General features: G+C 36.8%; 1 protein-coding gene across 1 annotated transcript in view; it reads left to right on the top strand.

Annotated features, from left to right (window-relative positions):
• The window catches only part of LOC150096717 (kinesin-like protein KIF21A), a 753,433-nt gene that overhangs the window by 542,021 nt on the left and 194,810 nt on the right, over positions 1-16,602 (top strand). Inside the window, exon 25 of the mRNA XM_090408696.1 lies at positions 7,711-7,955. Within this exon, the coding sequence (XP_090264822.1) occupies positions 7,711-7,955 (245 nt within the window). The remainder of the gene's footprint in view (positions 1-7,710; positions 7,956-16,602) is intronic.

A 16,602-nucleotide genomic window follows, 5' to 3' on the forward strand; every position in this document is an offset into this window, starting at 1 on the left:
TTCCTTAAACTTTTAATTTTGTCTTCTCTGCATTAATAATTAATCCACTGCTTTTGCTGAATTTTTCCAAAATACCAAAAAATATCTATATGGAATCATTATCCTTCAAAGTTCCGACCACATCATCGGCATATGCTAGTACTTTATTTTCCTTTTTAGTTGAAGGAACTGTTATTCCTCGCACAGCATGTGTATTGTTGACTTGTTGTAAGAATGGTTCAAGAACCAATGCAAAGAGCAGTGGACTGACAGGGCAACCATGCTTGACTCCTTTTTGAATTTTTAATGGATCTGACAGGAACTCATTAACTAGAAGGCAGGTAGTTGAATTGGCATAGACTCCTTTGATAATCGATAGCCACTTTTTACCTACACAGATTTGCTAGAGGATGTGGAACAGAAAGGGATGCCGGACTTTATCAAATGCTCGAGTACAGTCTACTGATGTGCTATCAGTAGACTGTACTCGAGCATTTGATAAAGTCCGGCATCCCTTTCTGCACTGTCATCGACTGCTTTTTCGTGTTAACTAAGTGGATTAGATCACGTAGCAGAAATAGATTAAATTCTACTGCTCGAACTGTTACTCCATACACTTGTGTGCTTTTAAATATGTATCTCATTCCCACTTTAAGCCTGTTATTGATAATGCAGAAAAATATCTTGTAGTCCATATTAGATAGAGAAATAGGTCTCCAGCTGCTGATTAAGGTGCGATTTATATTAGGTTTTAGAATGAGGACAGTATGGCTTGCTACAAATTCACTTGGTATGTATCCTGATGAGAGAAAAGAATTAAATAATTTACCTAGAATGGGAAGAATAAAATCCCAGGCCTCACGATAAAGTTCCATCCCTAGACCATCAGGTCCTGGGGATTTTCTTGTCTGGCATTCTTTATAGGTTGTAACTTCAAATGCTGTAATGTCAAGCCCATCTTGGATATGAACAGGAAAGCCATTAATGTTCCAAGAGTTACAATTTCCAACAGTAATATTGTCTTCAAACAGATTTTTGTAGTGTTTTTGAAAGGGGTCAAGGATGTCTTTAGTGGCGGACATGCCTTCTCCATCAACACAGATTTGAGTGATAGTCCTTTCTTTGTGAAATTTTGTAAATTTTCTATTTAAGAATGTAGCTGAAGGGCTATCTGCTAAGTGCTGTTGTATTCTTATCTTAAAATTTCTTTTTTCTACTTGTTTCTGCTTTTCCACTTCTATCTCTATGTTAATGTTTCTAATGATGTTGCTACATTCTATACCATTGCGTTGGTTTGTTCTTCTCTCTTTATACAGGTCTTTCAACCTTTTCCTTTTGAGGAAAGCCTGTTCCTTTCCCCATTCCATCATATTCCGCTTTACTGCTTGTTTGAATTTTAACCACATATCCCAATTCCAGGTAACATTATTCCAATTCAAACAGAGGGTCTGGAATTTAGTTGAAAAGATCAACAGAAAATTTGGAAGTATCCATGGTCCAGAAGAGATCTCTACTTTTTCCATGCAGTGGAACTTAAGTATAACTGGATTATGATCTGACATGTTGATGTCAAGATGTTTTATCTGAATTATCCTATTTATAAGGGAAGAAGAGAGATAAATTCGATCAATACGAGTACCAATACTTGATTCATGTATGTTTATGCATGAAGCTTAGGATTGCGAGTACTCCGTATGTCTACTAGTTGTTTTTAACTGTGCATATCCCACTTTTCCACTCCTGGGGTGTCCTCCCATTTTGTCTAATGTGGGGTTTTCAATGCAATTCCAGTCTCCAACTGCTATGATGTAGTGGGCACCATATAAATATGGCTCCAATTCCTGGAAGAATTTTCGTCTGTTTCATTGGATGGAGCATAAACATTTATAAACCTTATTATCCACAATATTTCCTCTATCTGTTAAACTTTTTATATGTTTATATTTGCAGAAGTATGTTTCTTGGAGAAACAAAAACCTGATATTATGGCGTAGCATATGTTTCTATATAATTTCTTGTTTAATTTGCCTATGGAATCCTCATACATTTAATGAGGCGATGCAGAGAGAGGAGATGCTATGATTATTGAAGTGTTATTGGTAAGTCTTTAAGTTCTAAATTTTGGATGAACTTGATGAGATATTTAATCTGTGAAGAAGCAATTGTGTAACCTTCTTCTTTTAAACTGTTTTCCAGTTTTTTTCCAGTTGCTTTCCATTACTTCAATTTCATGGCTATTATTTTTGATTTGGAATCTATTTATTTTATTTTCATGTAGATGATAACTGTACTGAGAAAACTTTGAATCAGCAAACTTTATTATATTTTCTTTAATTGTATCTCTTTCTTTCTCTTTATTTTCCAACTCATCATCTTTATGAGGAGCATGAGTTGGCTCTTCATAATCCATAAACTGTGCTGAGCATGAAGAGTTTTCATTTGATGATCCACAGCCTTCTCCATCTTTACATTTTTTATTACTTCTTTTAGTTGTAGTTCTTATTTTTAATTTTTTTTGTTTATCTTCAAATTTTTTTATTAATTCCTCTTTCCTTTTTGATGATCTTGTCTGCATATTAAGTTCTTTCAGTTGTCTTACTTGCTTTTCTGTTTCTTTTCCAGTTTCTCCTTGTAGAACATTTGAATGTTTTTGCATTTCATTGTGTACCTGTTCAGTTGTTATTTTAGATTCATTATTGGTAATTTCAACTATGTTCCATCAGTATTTGACTGGAAAAGTTGCTCCTGCAGATCTGGAATTTTGGGGCTAATTTGTAACTGATTTGGTCGCACACTTTTTATGATTTTACCAAGTGTAGTTTGCTTAAAAGTGGCATCTTTACTAGACTGAATTGGAAGATCCGGGAACTCTTTATTTATGCCTCTCTGATATATATGGTATTCTAATTGGCTCTACAGGAGCTCCCACTCTTTCCGCAAAAGTTCTAAAAGGACAGGTGTTAGCGTGGTATTCAGAACTTTCACATTTCTGAGGGTTTGAGGCACTAATTAGCGATATGTCCGATCTCCATGCAGTTGAAACATTTAGATTTGTGGCACTTAAATGATCGGATGAACCGCAATGCAGGCATTGAAGTTGTACTCTGGGATAGTTTACCATAACTCGGGTTACCGATGTTGACAACATTTGGTACGGACGTCTTCATATCCATTGCGAAGGTAACATCACCAGAAAACCAATTTGGATCTTCACTTGACAAACCCTTTCGTATATTACTAATCTTGTCCCATTTCGAAAATGTCTGTATAAGAATTTCATTACTATTCTCTATATATTCATTTGGAAATCTTTTGATTTTTACTGTTTTTACCTGGCTCACGACCATTACAGGAATAACTGTGCTGCCTTCGAAAGTAAATCCCTGTAACAGTTTGTCCCTTGTTTCCACATCTTTAACTACAATGAATTATTTCCCTCTGCTGTAAGGGGTAAAAGAATACATCATGTTTGCGTTGACTTTCTCTTTTAAAACCTTAGTTACTCGTCTCGCTTCTTCACATCCGGGAATTTCAATTCCTAGAATTTGCACCCTTTGAGGAATTGGTACAATTATCTCAAGTGGGAAAAAGACTATAACCCCTCTGTTTAATTAAAAGAAAAAACTTTCAGTTGTAAGACTGAGAATAAAATAATCCCGTGATACAGAAATAATTCTACACAACCAGCAAATGTTTGTTTGAGCTACTATAAATGGCTGCTGTGATGCTGCTAAAAGTAATCCCGTAATGCAGATACTAACTGCACTACCAGCAATCCTAATATTTATTAAAAGAAACCAGTGCTAGTGGGGATGAAACCACCACTCTAGCACCAGTAAAATAAATTAAAGTGAAAATCAAACGAAAGATAACCAAAGTACTTATCTTGCCAAAAACCGAGATCTTGTCAGTGGGAGCCAGACCCAGAAGTAATACCAACGTTGAAGTAGTGAAGAAGTCATATTTCCATATACAAGTAGCCAAAGGGTGTCGCAACTTTTTACTAAAATACTTTGGATTAGAGATAGTTGTTGAAAGTTTTTCCACTTCGTTATACTATAAATTAAAGATGGCAAGAAATTATATTCTTGGTATAACCCTTTATCCAAGTGTAAGCAAACAAAGTTTGCACCTGAAGTCACTACAGTACTTGGCAACTCGTATATAGAGGCTAATGACATCAATTACTTGCCTTAGTATCCCATAATGTAATTCACATATCCTTTTGGACATGTATAATGCTATGCATTATGGGAAGGGTCACTACTCAGACCAGTTTTGACCTTTATTTAGGTCTAATAAGTGGGAGCCACACCCTGAAGTGATACCAAGGTTGAAGTAATGCAGAAGTCATATTTCCATGTACAAGTAGACAAAAGGTGTCACTAAGGGAAGTGATCAATTCCTAACTCCTACACTACCTTGAAGGCACCCACCTAATAAACAATTGCCGATATGGTTTCAGTTGCTGCTGATCAAAAAGAGATCTGCTCACACATATTGCCCATCTCTCTCGACAAATGCCAAGAAGAAGTTTTGGTGAATCTCAAGTGGTTGCACTTGATATCTCCAAAGATTTTGACTAGGTATGGTACAAAGGCATACTAAGCAAACTACCATCTTTTAGTCTGTCTGACGACTTCTGCAATTGGATTGCCAGTTTTCTGTCTGGACGCACGTTGTGTGTGTGTGTGTGTGTGTGTGTGTGTGGTGGTGGTGGTGGTGGTGGATGGTTCCTTTTCCTCTCACCAACCCTTTTCCTGCTATATATCAATGACCTACTTCAGTTGACTTCCAACATAATACACAGTTTTGCAGATGACTGCACATTGCATTCCTCCTTTACATTTGATAAGCCCTACTCTACACAACTTACAGAACATCAACCACCATCCTTATTTCTGATCTGCATGCCATCCTACAATGGTGTTCACATAACTTCATTAATTTCAGTGCTAATAAAACCCAGTTCTGTCTTATTTCTCATAAGAAAATAACCATTTTCTCCCAGTATTATTTTTGACAACATCTACATTTCCAGACAGTTTGAGATTTCTCTTGCAGTTACCCTGACATCAAGCCTCTTCTGGTATAAAAACATCACAACGATTGCATCCTCAGCTTCCAAAAAACTGGGATTTCTCTTTCATTCAAGACATTACTTCACCCCTGAACAGCTGTTAACATTATCCAAATCACAAATCCGTCCAACTATTTAACAATGCTCTCACATATGGGATGGGCCCCCTAAAAGCTCCCTCAAAATGTTTCACTCAATACAGAAGGGAGCAGTTAGACATATTAATGACCCATCTCTTACCGACTCACTCCCCGCACTTTTGCACTGACATTTGGTTTCAGCAATATGTGTATTCTTCAAATATTTCTATGCGAAACGTTCATCTGAAATAGCATCAATAATTCGCCCACTTAGTACTAAGCTTGTTGGAACACGTGCAGCTGCTGCTTCTCAGCATCCCTTCAAAAGTGCACCTTGAAACTCACAGAACAAGTTTCTTTTCCTCCTCCTTCATCCTTGCAACTGCTGTATTGTGGAACAGTCTTCCCCTGTTGTGTTTCCCAAGGAATACAATATACAGTCTTTTAAATCAAATGTAAACAAGTTCCTCCTTTCCTGACCCACTACCTATATACGGTACTAATGTACTATAGGACGATCTAACCAACCACTTGTCAGTGGGATCACGATAAGAAGGGAAAAAAAAAAGGGGATATATGTTTTCAGTTGTTTTCAGTTTCAGAGCAGAGTTTCTGGACTATAAAAATAAATGCAAAAAAATATTAAATTGATAAAAATAGTAAAACTTTTTCCGCCAATGGAAAAACCTACTATAGGTTTATAATAACCTTTTGTGGGGAAACCACACATTAAAAAAAAAAAAAAAAAAAAAAAATATTGAAGTCATTAGCCTCTATATATGAGTTGCCTGGTCTTGAAGTTACTTCAGGTGCATACTTTGTTCGCTTACACTTGGGTAAAGGATTAAAGCAAGAGCCAGAAACCCTTCTCTAAAACTGAAAACAATTGAAAATATTCATAATAGAATTGAAAACATAAATCTCTTATTTGTTTTTCTTCTTATGTTGAGTCCAAGATTTTTTTTTTAATTTATAGTATAACCAAGTGGAAAAACTTTCAATTTCTATCTCTAATCCAGAGTATTTTAGTAATTAGGCATGACACCATTTTGCTTCTTGTATATGGAAATATGACTTTTGCATTACTTCAACCATTGTATCACTTCAGCAAGATAAGTACTTTGGTTTTATTTCGTTTGTTTTTCACTTTAATTTATTTTGTAAATTTCAAAACCACCACTGGTGCTAGTGGTGGTTTTGTCCCCATTAGCACTGGTTTCTTTTAATAAATATTAGGATTGCTGGTAAAGCAGTTAATATCTGCATTATGGGAATACTTTTAGCAGTATCACGGCCGCCGTTTATAGTACCTCAAACAAACATTTACTCGTGGTGTAGTAATTCTTTCTGTATCACAGGATTATTTTATTTTCAGTCTTACGATTGAAAGTTTTTTTTTCGTCCAATTAAATGCAGAGGTTATAGTCTTTTTCCCACTTTAGGTAATGGTACGAATTCCTCTAGGAATTAGATTGGCGGCAGTTTACTGCATTGGTGGAACTGTTCTCCAGGAAATTGATGAGGCACGAGATTTAGGAGTGTTGGTGGATAAGGAATTGAAATTTAGGGGACACATTGCAAAAGTGGCCAAATCAGCTCATCAAATCACTTGGTTGCTGAAGAATACGTTGACAAGCAGGTTATTGTTCCTCTGTATCAAGCCTTGATAAGACCCCATCTCGACTACTGTGCCCAGATTTGGTCACCTAGGTTTCTTCTTGATGGGGAGGAGGTGGAGAGGATCCAGAGGCGAGTGACCAAGATGATAGCAGGTCTGTGGAATGAACCTTATGAGAACAGGTTGAGGATTTGTGGGTTGCAAAAATTGGTTGATAGGCAGAGGAGCGGAGATATGATTGAGACATTCAAATTACTGAAGGGTTTCTATAAAATTAATTCAGAAGATATTTTTGAGAACAGGGTTGGTTGTGGGTGGACTAGGGGACATCCATGGAAACTGGGCAAAAGTGTGGTTAGTAAAGGTGTTAGAACTGAGTTCTTTACTTTTAGAGTAGTGAATGAGTGGAATGCACTCCCTGAGTCTGTGGTGGATGCTGTGACAGTGAATGAGTTTAAGGCGAGGTATGATAGATACTGTATGAATGTTGAATAGTTGTGATGAATATGATTTGGGGCCTTCCTCAATGAGTCTAATGACTCCCTGGAGTTGCCCGTAATAATAGTAATTACCAATTCCTCTAGGAATTCGTAATATTCCTAGAGTAATTTCAATTCCTTTAGGAATTGAAATTCCCAGATGTGAAGAAGTGAGACAGGTAACTAAGGTTTTAAAAGAGATAGTTGGAGCAAACAAGATTTATTCTTTAAGTAGTAACTGCCCCAAATCTAAATATTTCAACTGCATGGAGATCGGACATATCACTAATCAGTGCCTCAAACCCTGTCAGAAATGCGAAAGTTCTGAACACCATGTTAACACCTGTGCTTTTAGAACTTTCGCAGAAAGCATGGGAGCTCCTGTAGAGCCAATTAGAACACCATATATATATATATATATATATATATATATCAGAGAGGTATAATGAATAGTTCCCGGTTCTTCCATTTCAGTCTAATAAAGATGGCACTTTTAAGCAAACTACACTTGGTAAAATCACAAAAAATGCACGACCAAATCAGTTTGAAATTAGCCCCAAACTTCCAGATCTGCAAGAGCAACTTTCCCAGCCAAATACTAATGGAACATCAGTTGAAATTACCAATAGTGAATCTAATATAACAACTGAACCAGTACACAACGAAATGCAAAAACATTCAACTGTTCTACAAGGAAAAACTGGAGAAGAAACAGAAAAGCAAGTAAGACAACTGAAAGAACTTAATATGCAGACAAGATCATTAAAAGGAAATATGAATTAATAAAAAGAAAATTGATGATAAACAAAAAAAATTTAAAAAAAAAAAAGAACTACAACTAAAAGAAAAGTAGTAATAAAAAATGTAAAGATGGAGAAGACTGTGGATCATCAAATGAAAATTCTTCACGCTTAGAAGAGTTTATGGATTATGAACAACCAACTCATGCTGTTTCTAAATCGCTTAGGGAATTGAACAACGTAGATCCGAATATAAATTAAATTATACTTTAATAAATATTTCCAATATTTCGGCAATGTCAGTTTGCCATTTTCAAAAGGAACTTACAAAAAAGCACGTGCACGCAGGCACTACAACACAGTAACTGAGAATGAAGATATGAAGCTATCATTCTCCTAGAAGTCCTGATGGTGCCCTCTAGCAGCCTAAGTAGGTGTTCTTGGCCGTTGGGCTGAAGGTCTGCCGATGTATGCCTCCCAAATTTGGGGCAGTCGCATACAACCAAATTTGTTGAGGTTTGGGGAGTTTCTTAGGGCTGAGGCTGATTCCATAAATAGTCCTTCAAATTTGTATTTGCTACAGTGTATTACTGTAGCTTTCTTCCACCGTATTCTGTGGCGTGTATCCAGAGCATGGTCTGCAAGACCAGGATGGCTGTACTTGTGAAACCGGATGTAGTCTTTGTGTTCAGAAATTCTGATATTCGCTGTCCTGCCTGTTTGGCCAAAGTAAGAAAGTTTACAACTGCAAGGGACCAGGTAGGTCTAGGGGAAGTGGTTGGTCTTTGGTGGAGCAGATAAGGGATGCCAATTTTCTGTAAGGCCTGTAACAGTAAGTGAGGTCATGTTTTTTTAAAATTTTGGTAATTTTTTCCGAAGTGCCTCGGATGTAGGGAATAGTGATGGATTTAGAATAATCCTTGTTGTCAAGGGGAGAGGGGTGGTGGTTTACTGATTTCAATATTTTTTGGATTTTTTTGTGGGGGTAGCCATTGGCTGAGAAAGTGTTGAGAATGTGATTTAGTTCAGTGTTTAGGGCCATGTCGTTAGAACAGATTAGTTTAGCCCTGTTGTATAATGTTTTCACCACTCCATATTGTTGTGAGGGGGGGGGGGTGATGGGATTGTTGGTGAATGTATCTGCCTGTATGGGTGGGTTTTCTATAAACTGAGAAAACCATGGTTCCATCAGGCTGGCGGGTGATTAGTGTGTCTAGGAAAGGGAGGCTGTTGTTTTCCTCTTTTTCCAGGGTGAACTTGATTCTGGAGTGTTTCAGAGCCACGTGGCCAAATAGCGAACACATCATCAATGTAGCGGAGTCATATGGTTGGTTTTTGTGGGGCAGAGGCTAAGGTTTTTTCTTCAAAGGTCTCCATAAAGAAATTGGCCAAGGGTGGGGAGAGTGGTGAACCCATGTCTGTCCCTCTATTTGTTTGTAGAATTTTCCCTGCCAAACGAAATAGCCTGAGTTCATTGTGAATTGAAATAGGGCTGAGATATCGGGAGAAAATTTAGCTTGGATTAGCTCTAAAGTTTCCTTGAGTGGGACATTTGTGAATAAGGAGGAGACGTCAAAGCTGACCATTTTGTCAGTATGTTGGAGTGTAAGGTTTTCTATGCTGGCTTTGAAGTGGGCCAAGTTTTTTATGTGTGATGGTGTGTTGCCAGTATAGTGTATGAGCACTTTGGCCAAATGTTTAGCTAATTTGTATGGGGAGGAATCAATGCCATCCACTATGGGACATAATGGCATATTTTCTTTATGTATTTTTGGGAGTCCGTAAATATGGGGGGGGGGGGGTATAGAGATAAAACAGCTTTAATCTGTTGGTAACTTCTACAGGCCAAGAAGTAACTTTCTTAAGGAGCCTGTGAAGTTTTCTGATTTGTGAGTTGGTGAGATTATATTCGATAGGGAGGTAAGTAGCCTGATCTAATAGAAGAGCATTAAGCTTACCTTTGTAGGCCTTTTGGTTAAGTACTACAGGCATTTCCCTTATCCACTTTGGTGATAACTAATTCTTTATTATTCTTCATTTCCTGTAGAGCTTTAAATTCCTTGTTGGATATGTTGGTTTTTGGTGGTCTTGCTTTGGAAAGGACACAAACTACATCCAGTCTTACACTGTTGGCGATTTGATGTGGAAGGTGGCGGATTCCTACGAGAATCAACTCATGCTGATAAAGAAAAAGCAAGAGATACAATTAAAGAAAATAAAATAAAGTTTGCTGATTTCTCCAGGGCGTCCAAAGACTCATCAAGGGAGCGTGTGCCAACAGTATCGAATGATTGAACCACTTCCAACTACTAACCGCACTCAAACTTGCTTAACTTTTTTCTGAGCCATTAGTAGTAGAGATTCTACCAATCGACCAACCTAGCTTCCAAATCAAAAATGATAGGCATGAAATTGAAGTAATGGAAAGCAACTATAAAAAAAACAACTGGAAAAACAGTTTAAAAGAAGCAGGTTACACAATTGCTTCTTCACAGATTGAAGACCTCATTGGATTCATCCAAAATTTAGAACTTAAAGACTTACTAATGACACTTCAATAATTATATCATATCCTTTCTGCATTGCCTCATTAAATGTACGAAGATTTCATAGGCAAATTAAACAAGAAACTATATGGAAACTTGTGCTACGCATTATTAAAATCAGGTTTTTGTTTCTCCAAGAAACATGCTTCCTCAGATATAAATATATAAAAAGTTTAAAAGATAGATATCCACTTCTTTCTTATTGGAGCTTTGAAAGATTTAACAGGGCTGGAGTAGGAGTTCTTATTCTTGCCCCCCTCCTTGGGTTATTCTGTAATATCCAAAAGGATGCAGAACGGAGAATCTTGACAATGGATTGGAAATACTGTGGATAATCGGTTTATAAATGTTTATGCTGCATCCAATGGAACAGTTAGATGAAAATTCTTTCAGGAATTGGAGCCATATTTATATGGTGCCCACTACATCATAGCAGTTGGAGACTGGAATTGGATTGAAAACCCCACATTAGACAAAATAGGAGGACATCCCAGCAGTGGAAATGTGAGATATGCGCAGTTAAAAACTATTAAAAACAACATTTAAGTCCACAGTAATAACTTTAATTAATAAATAAGGTGGATATTTCATACTAAAACTAATAGTACATCTTCACTGTTACAAACAGATAGGAATAGAATACAAATAACGAACATTCGGTGGATCACCTATTAAAATACAATGTTGTCGCGAGCTAGGAAATGAAAGAAATTAATAAATAATTAATATTTAAGATAATTAGTTTTTTAATGATTACATAAAATAAAAGTCTCCCAGATCTTCGAGAGAGAGAGAGGCAATCATTTCGATTTAAATTCGGTCTGTGTAAAAAAGCTTCACAACTTTCTTTAAAGAGGCGTTCATATTTGAACCTACATCTATGAAGGAGAATAGCTTTATCCCTGTGGATATTATGGGTAGTAGACCAGAGTTTTGAGGTTTGTTGTAATCAATATAATATTGATGTTTTTTAATTCTTTTTTTCACAGAAAAGCCAGTTTGTCCAAAATAAGAAACATCGCATTCACAAGGAATTTGGTAAACACCAGCCAAAGACAGAGATGACAGTTTATCTTTTGTAGAAGGCAATAAGGAAGAAATTTTGTTGATAGGAATATAAGTGGGAGTCAGTTGATACTTTTTAAAAATTCTACCTATAAGTTCTGAGATTCCTGGAATGTAGGAGATTGGAACTCTGCAGACTGTTGAAGAAACCTTAGGTATTGGAACATAAGATTCAATTATCTGTTGAATTTGATTAGGGTGGTAATTATTACATATCATTAACTTTTTAATGATGGAAAGTTCTTGTTGTAAGATTTCTGAGGAAGAGCAAACTTTATGTGCCCTATTAATTAGAGATTTAAGAATGCCACATTTTTGAGATGTATGGTGAGCAGACTTTTTATGAATGTATCTGCCAGTAAATGGGCTTTCGAAAGACACTTATAGATAAGGTACCAGAAGAAGTTCAAGTAAGCAGGATGTCCAAAAATGATAAAATACCAGAATTTTCCTTTTCCATGGTGAATTGGATATGAGGATGAAGTCTATTTATCTGTTGTAGAAAGGTGGAAAGCTCATCTTCAGTATGTGACCAAATCGCAAAAACATCATCGACATAACGATACCAAAGAGATTGTTGAGGGTGAATGGATGAAAACATAGTCTCTTCGAATTGTTTCAGAAAATAGTTAGCCAAAGGTGGAGACAAAGGACTACCCATGGCAGTACCTTCAACTTATTTGTAGAACTTGTTTTTCCAACTAAAATAACCTGAATGGATAACAAATTTGAAAATTTTTGCGATATCAGGAGAGTTATCTTCATATAATAAATTGACTGTGTCGGCTAATAGGATATTGGTAAACAGAGTTACAATGTCAAAACTGACTAACAACTGAGACTCTTTGATTTTTAAATCCTTGATTTTTTCAGGAAATCTGTTGAATTTTTTATGTAGGATCTTGAATGTCCAGTGAGAGCACTTAAAGAATGAGACAAGACTTTTGCAATTCAGTAAGTAGGAGAATCAATGCAATTCACGATTGGTCGTACTGGATAGTCTTCTTTATGGATTTTTGGGAGACCATATAGAAGGGGAGATCTTCCAAAGATAAATACTTAATTTAATTTATCCACATAATTTGGGTCCCAACTGATATCGCAAAAATTTTCGAATTTATTATCCATTCAGGTTATTTTAATTGGAAAAACAAGTTCTACAAAAAATTATGTCGATGATGTTTTTACTTTATCATGAGGCCTGGGATTTTATTCTTCCCATTCTAGTTATACTATTTAATTATTTTCTCTCATCAGGACACATACCTTGTGAATTTGTAGCAAGCTATACTGTCCTCATTCCTAAACCTAATAGAGATCACACTTTAATCAGCAGCTGGAGACCTATTTCTCTATCTAATACTGACTACAAGATATTTTTCCGGTTTATGAATAAATAACAGGCTTAAAGTGGGAATGAAATATATAATTAAAAGCACACTGGTGTATGGTGTACCAAGTCTAGCAGTAGAATTCAATCTATTTATGAAACATGATCTAAACCGCTTAGTTAACACGAAAAAGTAGTCGATGGCAGTGCTATCAGTAGACCTTACTCAAGCATTCCATAATATCCAGGATCCCTTTTTATTCCACATCCTCCAGCAGATTTGTGCAAGTAAAAAACTGCTATCTGTTATCAAAGGAGCCTATGCCAATTCAACCACCCGTTCCTATTTAATGGGTCCCTGTCAGACCCAGTAAAAATTCAAAAATAAGTCATTGACATACTTACCATTAGCAAGGTTGCCCTCTCAGTCCACTGCTCTTTGCATTGGTTCTTAAACCTTTCTTACAACAAGTCAACAATGTACATGCTGTGCAAGGAATAACATATGCTTCAACTTAAGAGGAAAATAAGGTATTAGCATATGCCCTTGATGTAGTCAAAACTTTGAAGGATAATAATTCCATATATATATATATATATATATATATATATATATATGGAATTATTATCCTTCAAAGTTTTGACTTTGAAAAAAATGTCAAAAAATTTTATCATTATTATTATAAAAGGTGCCTCCATGGAGTCAAAAGACTCATAGTGGGAGACCCAACATTGACATTCTAATCATTATTCACACAATACCTGTCATGCTTTCCCTTAAACTCATTTACAGATGAAGCATTCACAACCACCTGTGGCAATGCATCCCATTTACAACCCTCCAAGCAAAAAATCTAGTCCTAACACCCTTGTTAACCACACTCTTACACTATCTCCAGGGATGACTCCTCGTTCTCTCCCTTCCTGCACTGGTCTTAAAAAAGTTATCAGCAATCCTATAAAATCCTTTTAATAATTTATATGCCTCTATCATATCTCCTCTCCTATGTATATCAACTTGTTTTTGAAGCCCGCAGACCTTCAATCTATCCTCTTAGGAGACATCCCATAGGCCTGTAACAATTTTCGTAACCACCTCTGAATCCTCTCCACCATTTCCACATCACCAAGAAATCCAGGTAACCATGTGCACAATAGTCCAAATGAGGTTTTATTAATGCCTTTATAAAGTGGGACAATCATTTCCTTATCCCTGGTTGTCAGTGTGTTTGATTGAAATTTGATGTGAAGTTTTGGCAACCTTTGCAATATGCCCTCGAAACTTAAGTTCTCTGTCCACAATAACTCCCAAGTCCCTAGCCTCATCGACTTTTTGCAGTTCAGTTCCATTAATATAGTATTACATTAACACATTAATGTTGGGAAGGATGGATGGATGGATATTCAGAAGGATGAGATCGCATTAACAGCATGTGATCTCATCCTTTCGAAGTGCATCACCTTACACTTGGCCACATTAAACTGGCAGTCATTTAGTTTAGCCCAAACCGTCAGCCTATTTAAGTCATCCTGCCAGATATCCACATCATCTGAATTAACTATCGCTCTTCCCAGTTTTGCATTATCAGCAAACAAGTTGATATCTCCTTTCAAAGTATTCCCAATATCATCGACATATAAATTAAATAATAGAGGACCAAGCCCTGAGGCACATTACTAGTCACCTGCCTTTTACTGGACTCCACTCCACCATTAACCACTCTTTGATATCTATCCACTAGCCACCCCCTAATCCAAATCACTAGCTCTGTATCCATACCCATTTGCTCCAATTTATACAACAGAGTCCCATGAGGAATCTTGTCAAATGCTTTTGTAAAGTCCAGCAGGATCACTGAGTAAGGATTTCCTTTATTCAACTCCATTGTTACTTCATTATAGAAAGTGAGCAAATTGCTAAGGCAAGATCTACCTTTCACACAACCATGCTGCCCCTTATAAAGTATCATATTGCTGTCCACCGTCCTGAATTCTAATTTTTATCAATTTCTCCAGAACCTTAACCACCACTCCCGATATACTGATTGGTCTATGATTTGCTACCTCAGTCGTTGAGACCCCCTCTTTCCACTGAATTAGGACTTGACCAGAACTGAGGCTTAAATTAAACAGCCAAGTTAGAGGAGTGCTAATTCTCTTGCACATTCCCTTAAAACATGGGCCGATATGCCATCTAACCCAATGGCAGTGTTAGCTTTAAGGTTCTGTAATATACTAAGCACCTCAAATTCTTTTATCACTAGATTCTCATCAGTCAATGACACATATGGCACTTCGATATCACAACCAAGATGGTACACTTTTGCAAAATGATCACTAAGCAACTCAACTATTTGATTAGCTTCTGTAATTTCCTTACCATCAACACTTCTTAAAGTCATCCTTCCAAAGTTATTCCTCCTTTTACTTGCCACAGTGCAAAATAACTCCTTAGGATGTTTTTTGGACTCATCAGCTAGCTTCCTCTCATAATTAGCTTTGGCCTTCCTTACCATGCAAATTACCCTTCTTTCCTGCTCATGGGAATGCTCATCATCTTTTTCTTTATACTTACACCACAACTTTCTCTTTATCTACAACTCTCGCTTAATAATATTATTCATCCAACTTACTCCTACCTGATTCCTCCTCCCGAGTCTGGGAATACTCTGGGAAGGTGAGTTATCAGCTAGCTTCCTCTCATAATTAGCTTTGGCCTTCCTTACCATGCAAATTACCCTTCTTCCCTGCTCATGGGAATGCTTATCATCTTTTTCTTTATACTTACACCACAACTTTCTCTTTATCTACAACTCTCGCTTAATAATATTATTCATCCAACTTACTCCTACCTGATTCCTCCTCCCGAGTCTGGGAATACTCTGGGAAGGTGAGTTAGCCAATCTCATACGGAGGTAGCAGGGTTTTTTCTCCCGGAAACTCGAGTTTTTCATCCCGCATGCAGACAAATCGGCCCTTCAGAACACATGCAATTTACAGACAAAAATACTAGTTGTGGTAGTGGGCGGTGATGTGGATGATTGGTAGTAGAGGTTCAGTGTAGTGGTGGAGACGGAGTTATACAGTAGGTGTATAACTCCTTGATAATCTCCCATGCACCATCAACATCTCTCCCCTTTAAATTTTCATGCCAGAGCACTTTTGAAAGCTGACTTCTCAGCTTGTCATAACCAGCCTTGTAATTCCACATATAACCCTTCTTAACAAAATATTCAGCACATAATACAATCTCCCAGTCAAGATCTAATGATCACTTTCCCCAAGTGGGGACAATGTATCTAAATTATTTACTGATATGTTCTTCGATGCTATGACCAGATCTAACACTCAAAATCTCTTGTCCCTTCCATTACATGCTGTCTGAGGTAGTTATCTCTTAACAGTTGTATAAACTCCAATTCCTTTGTTCCTTGAGACTATTCCTTCTCCCAATTTATGTCCCCATAGTTAAAATTGCCCATACTAATTACACATCCTCCACTCATCTTACTAATTTGCCAATGCATGCCATCTCCATTCTCCCTTATACCCCTTGGATTATAGCAGCAACCAATTACATATTTCATCCTATTGATTTCTATCTCACACCAAACAGCCTCAAATGAACTACCCTCTACATGCCTGTCACCTTGAGACACTTCTACCATTTTTGGCTTTAACATTT

This window comes from Typopeltis vanoorti, chromosome 18, assembly GCF_054136105.1.
Source record: "Typopeltis vanoorti isolate ZY-2024b chromosome 18, IOZ_Tvanoo_1.0, whole genome shotgun sequence".
NCBI lineage: Eukaryota > Metazoa > Arthropoda > Arachnida > Uropygi > Thelyphonidae > Typopeltis > Typopeltis vanoorti.